The sequence below is a fragment of the Phoca vitulina genome, unplaced genomic scaffold, assembly GCF_004348235.1.
Source record: "Phoca vitulina isolate PV1807 unplaced genomic scaffold, GSC_HSeal_1.0 scaffold35, whole genome shotgun sequence".
Classification (NCBI taxonomy): domain Eukaryota; kingdom Metazoa; phylum Chordata; class Mammalia; order Carnivora; family Phocidae; genus Phoca; species Phoca vitulina.
In genome coordinates this window covers 11,984,918-11,991,215 of record NW_022589738.1, presented here as the reverse complement: position 1 = coordinate 11,991,215, position 6,298 = coordinate 11,984,918, and the positions used below count along the sequence as shown (strand labels likewise).

Here is a 6,298-nt window from a genome sequence, read left to right as displayed (position 1 = left end):
ACAAGAAAGAAGGAAAGGAAGAATACATGCTCATTAGAAACAAGGAAGGAAAGAATAGATGCTCATTTCCTTTTTTTTTTTTTGTAAATGACATTCAGAGTTTTGAAAACTTTGCTGAAACCTTTCCGCCTCTAGCCTGAAATAATATGAAGCTTCTATTTTTGCAGCCAACAGTAATCCTGTTCATGATAAATGATCCAAGTTTCTGAAATGTCGGTAAAAAAGTCTGACCCCTCGGCATTTGCACTTGCCCGAGGCTATTTCAGTGGGGTGGGAGCATGCGTGGGGGGGTGTGGCAGCGTGTAAGGTGGTGGTCCACTCCCAATCCCCCGTGGAGCAAGATGAAGTAGAAATTATGTGTTTAGACGCTTCCACAATAAGCAAAGAGCAAAACGCAGCAATTTGTAATGATTCTATTTATTAATACATGTATCACAAATGTTCACAATATCAACGCATTCTTGTTGGCATGCTAGACAGAGGCATTGTTTCTTAAGTTCTTCTAAAAATATTTTGACTTTGTTCCCCCTTCACACTCATTTTTAAACTAAATTGCTGAGGTCCTCAATGTCCGTAATGTCGATGCAAAGAAAAAATACAGAAAGAAGTGAAATAACACAAGAGCAATTAATTGGGGAAGAACAGAAGTATTATTATTTCCTTCACAGGAGGCAACAATACAGCTTGGTAACAGGATTATACAGGGTTTCACCCGAGAGGCATGGGGGCCACTAAACTGTCTACACACGCCCAGGCATGTAACAATAATGAGCAAGGAGGCCACCTAACGCTCAGCTATTTCCTTCATGCATGACGCAGGCTTTTTTCTCCTCACGGACCATTACTGATGTCTGTCTTTACATATCCTAGGCAGCCTGAAGAAGGTAGGAAAGAGCCTTAGTAAAGGGAAGACCAAACCAAAGGAGATTAAGCCAAAAGAACAGACAGCTATGAGCTTATCTACATCAAGGGGTATGGCATTTATCAGTCCTGAAGGGTGAGCGGGAACCTTCCACACTACATGCAGGGCCTGGCGGGGCCAGGGATGGTGTGATAACCAGTCACCTACAATGAGCTAGAGTTGGACCAAGTACAGATGAAGGAGATGGCACGCAGGGGGCCTCAGGTGGGGTCCGCTAGGACTGGATGCAGGGAACCCGGCTACACTCTGGCACGACGGGGCTTCACCAAATGGAACGGTACACGGGATGCGGGCTGGAAGGCGGAGCGAGACTGCGCGGGCGGGTCGGTTGCACACTGGCTGGGGGGTTAGGGAGCGCGGGGGCGGGTGTGTTAGGTACTGTGCTCTAACATCCTCTGGAAGTCTTTCAGAGAGTGCTGTGGTTCCTTTTTAAAACAGGTCTCTTATTCCACCGTGCTTGAAAGACTGTGAGAGAAATGAAAACACGTGAGGGACTTACAGTTAATAAGGACTTAAAATAAGGTAACAAGCTAAAAGGAGCATTCAGACGTTTCACACCATCCTCCCTGGGCCACAGAAATGAGGTTTCAGCACGTGCGCGGGTGCCACCGAGATCAGGTAGGTTAAGTGGCCCGGCGGTACCCTTGCCCGTTTGCAGGGCAGGGTGTGCCCCAGAGGGAGAACCCCGAGATTCAACACTCCCCACATGCACTCACCTTCTCCTTACACCATCTCATACTGGTTGGCCGTGATGAACCGGGACAGACAGCAGGCCAGCAGCATGCCGATCAGCTGTTGCCAGAAGAGAAACGAAGACCACAATCTCAAGTCACTGAACTGCACACTTCTTTGGCCTCCCAGATGTAATTTTTAACAACTGAGGGCTTTTGTATGTGAATGAGGAAAAGGGCACTAAAGAAAAAGATCAAACGTGATTTCCCTGGGGGGGTCTAAGACTTCGGGAGTCTGCTAGGGCAGGACACCTGGAGGTTCTAGAACCGGCCATAAGGTTCCACTCTAGCGTGCTCTGGCTGCTTAAAAACAACTTTTGACACATAAGCAGTGTTAACGATTTGTTCGTATGTTATGAGAGTAGGGGAAAAAATGGAAGGACCACAGAATTAGTAAGGTATGTCCAAAAAGGCCGAACACGTGCATCGGGCAGATATCGCAACATGGTGCGATCCCTCAGCCATCCATGGCCAACAGGATAGTCTTTCTTCCCTTAAGGCGACGAGACACTATTCTTGCCTGGGTGAGTTTGCCAGGTGAGGCAAGAAAGCCATGGCTTGAGAGTGGTAGGTGTTGGGTTAGGGGAAAGGGGACATCAGGGCTTTAATTTCTCTTTGTCTCTAACCATGTAGATATTTTAGGCCTACGTTTTGGTTTCCACCTCAGATGTGCGGACTCTGGCGCTCTGAGGGCTGGCACCCAGTGCTGGTGCGTCAACCAGCCTTCCAGGTGAGAGAAGCAATTCATCCAGGCCACGCGGTGGCCCTTATCTTACAGGTGGGACACATGCAGGCACACCGGGTCCCACTGTGGCTTGGGGCAACCCCTGAACACGGCTACCTTTCTTGCTGAAATCCTGGATTCTTATCTTCCTTTTTGAAAGTAAAACTATGCCATGAAATATAAAAACCATAAGTTCCGTCAGGTGAGGAAAAATCACCACCTTATTGAACTCACCCTATCTCCTACCAAGGCTCTGACCAACATCATTTTGTGCCACAAAATTCATAGTATCCTGCCCAAACCACCAAATCACCAAAGGAGCCATGGCTGTAACCTCCAGAATTCTGTGCCAAATGACACAAATTAACCCCGCCCCCGGCACTGTAAGGACTTTGAACCTTGTAGCTTGTCCCTTTTCATTAGAACTGCCATTTTCTGGGACCAACGTACACCAGAACACACTTGATACTTTTTGAAATAGAGAGGAGAGAGAGAAAGCACAGGTGGGGAGGAGAAAAGGGAGAGGGAGAGAGGGAATCTCAGACAGGCTCCATGCCCAGCACGGAGCCTGGCTTGGGGCTCAATCCCACGACCCTGAGATCATGACCCGAGCCAAAATCGAGTCGGACACTTAACCAACTCAGCCACCCAGGCGCCCCTAACACACTTGATACTCTTAAAAATCAGATTTCGGCCAAAAAAACCCAAGTGATCATTAGACGTATAGCATATTCAAGTGTATCAAGCTATTTAACCCTCATCACATCCCTGTACAATATTACTGTCCTAACCTTCCAGATAAGAACATGGGCTCAGGGGAGGTTAAAGAATTTTCCCCCAAACCACACTGGTAGTTCATCCAGAACTTAAGATTCTACCCTCTTTCCCCTGTTGGAGGACAGCCCCTTTCTTTGCCTCCCCCCTCCCCCACCCCTACAGCTCAGCCTAGACCCTCTCCTTTTCCAGAATCACTCCTCTGTCTCACACTATCAGGGGTTCCTTTCTGCCTTGCCTTGCAAACTTTGGACAAAGGGGTTTCAGTGGGCATCTCTCCATTTGATTTCCAGTTCCTAAACTCTTTTTTCTTTGTAAAAGCTGATGAGTTTCATGTTTCCCCACTGAGCTCACGTGTGCTTGAAGCACTGAGGATAGTTACTACCCCGCTTCGTGGGTTCCAACGCTCTCATAATTCAGTGCTTTCTGATGCTCCTGGCCTCCATGGCAATTCATGAGCCACACAGCCAGAAGACTCCTTAGGATGCTTAAATATTTCTTGTATCTAAAATCTCTGCTTTCAGGGAAATATAGCATGGGCTTCCACTTTTTTTTTTCCCCCAAAACAGAAGCAGCATTATTCTTAAGCACTGGACTTTGTCACAGAAAAAAGAACTTCTAAAAATATCAGTACAAATGAAAGCTACTTGCTTTTAAACTTACTGCCTTTTACCTTGAAACTAATAATACAGTGTTAACGAAATTGAATTTAAATAAAAAATTTAAAAAAAAGAAAGATGCTTTTCAAAAAACCAAAAACCAAACAAACAATCAAAAAACCTTACTGTGTTTTATATTTCTGGGGCAAGAACATACCTTCTGTTTGCCCATGGAAGAAGACAGATTTTTAAAATTATTTTTCAACATCTACTAAGAAATTTGTTTTCCTAAAAAAAAAAAAAAAAGCATCCTGAACTGAGGTTCATAGAAGCTATATGAAAACAGTATTTTGCACACACTGGCTTTTATTGTATTTGATTCTAGTGCAAGAAAAACTAGGATTTGGGGTGTGGTAGGTATTTTGGATTTTCGCAGGGTTACGGATTTCAAATTTGCTCTAGTGTTTTTACCATATTTGAGCGAAAACTTTGATCTCTCACCTCCATAAGTACCAAGTTCAGGGAAAGTCAGGAGCTGGGGCGGAGGGGGGAAGCATCCTATACTTCATAGTAGCTGTCACCAAGTGATTTCTGGGTACCTGACGGAAAGCCTGTTCAGCCAGAGTCAGGGCCTCTGCCTCAGTGTGAGTCAGGACAAACGCTTGCTTGCCACTAGACCCAGTTCATCTGTAGCCAGAAAAGTCCATCCTTATTTTGATGAACTCTTGTTTCAGGCTAACTATATGGAAAAAGCCCCTCAAAGAGTAGAGGTACGCTCTGTGCCCCTGAGAAGCACGCTGCTGGTGTGTAGCAAGGCTGAAGTAGGCACTAGGCCAAACTTCTGCTTTAAGGCCCGGATGGAGAGAGGAAAAGGGGGGCTCGTCTCTCATGCTGGAAACCCATCAGGACGGAGACCCCAGAGCCACTCCTCACCATTCTGGTGGCCGGTGAAAGGCCTGGTGCCAGACGGCCTCCGGAGTTTTAGATCAGATTATTTATATTTGGTGGACGAAGACTTTTGTAATTCGTCTTCATCTAGTTTTTTTTGAGGTGACATTTTATTTTTACCACTGTCTGCCTTGTCAGTACTATATTCTGCTTTCTTTTGGGTCATGGAAACCTCTGGGACGTTCCGCCGCTTCAAGAACTGAGAAGCCAGAGAGGCGGAGAGAGAAGAAAAGGCCTCCACTTAAGAGAAGGCTGACTCCAGGCTTTCTCAAGGCCCTCCCACAGAGACAGCCTGACAGGTCGAGCGACATGGGGTGCCCCACTGGGGCTCTGCACTTCACCGGGGACCCGGCAGATGCCAAGAGGTGGGAGAGAAGGGCGCGAGAGAGGTGGGGCCCAGGCCAGCGAAGACCAGAGAGGTAAGGGCCAATAGGCCCAGGGCGTCCTCCCTGCCATCACCATGGGAGGCGAAGGTGGCCCAATTCCTGATTCCAGTCCACAGAGAGGACAGCAAAGTTGTAAAGGCAACTTTCTGAACAAGCAAGCGACAAGCAATAGGTCAAAAGCTTATTAGATCCTTATCATGCCTGTGGAGATGGTATGCTAATGACTGAGGTGGGAGACTAAATAAAACTTCCGTGCCTTGGGCAAGTGCCAAGGAATCTGGTTTGACATAAAACTGTATAAATGCTATTCGGGACCATCTCGGGCCCTGAAGATACTAGGGGAATAAGTAAATAGTTCCATTAGCTTTCTTTGGCCATGTCTCATCAAGGCTATGAACAGCTTCGTCCAGCCCTCTACAGGGAAAAGGTCGTAAGTCCCAGAAGAGAGTTCCTGGTTCATAATGAATCATCCCAGCAGCCTGTGGGCCCTGGAGGAGGCCCCGCAGGGGTGCGGGTCAGGGGACGGATGGGTAGGAGGAGGATCTGTCTTTTTTGATGAGTACGCTTTTCCTTTCAATTTCACAGACTTAATCCCTTTCATTATAAAAGCACAAGATGAGTTCCCTGTATAGGTTCTCTGAGGCAAGATCAAGGGCGATCTCTGGCCCCAAAGTTTAAGACAGCAGGCCAGGTGGAGGGGTCAGAATTATAAGCCTGGATCTAGAATAGCAGCCCAACCTCAAGCAAGCCACTCAAACCTCCCCTTCTGGAAAAGAGCTCTACCGTCCCCACTCAGGACTGTTCTGTGATGTGGAGGATTAACCCAGCCTAGCACGCTCCACGTCTAGCGAAGCTAGACAGACATGTGTCCGTTTCCACTGGATGCAGAGGGCTTACCGCGCCTCGCCTGCAGCGCACAGCAGAAGGCCGGCCAACGGGAGGGGCGGTGGCTCAAACGGAGTGAGCGGCCACACTCAGACACCCTCAGCTTTGGCTTCCGGGCCATGTTGGAGGCGGGGTGGGGGGTGATATTCCCATTATCCTCTCTCTCCCTCTCGTGCATGCACGCGGGCACACTCTGCTTGCGCGTGTCTCCCTCTCCAAGCTCTCTTGAGTAAAAGAGGAGCTGCCAGAGATGCATGGAGGAGGTACCCTATCCAAACACTCAACTTCCTGCTATGAATTTATAGGGGAGCAGGACCTGCCCATCGAGT

The 6,298-nt window shown here is 47.8% G+C and overlaps 1 protein-coding gene across 1 annotated transcript in view; it reads right to left on the bottom strand.

The window, feature by feature from the left end:
- Positions 1-401: 401 nt before the first annotated feature.
- The window catches only part of TSPAN7 (tetraspanin 7), a 124,494-nt gene continuing 118,597 nt past the window's right edge, over positions 402-6,298 (bottom strand). The window contains exons 7-8 of the mRNA XM_032426777.1: positions 1,639-1,714; positions 402-1,387 (exon numbers count right to left, since the gene is read on the bottom strand). Coding sequence (XP_032282668.1) covers positions 1,646-1,714 — 69 coding nt within the window. The 3' untranslated portion in view covers positions 402-1,387; positions 1,639-1,645. The remainder of the gene's footprint in view (positions 1,388-1,638; positions 1,715-6,298) is intronic.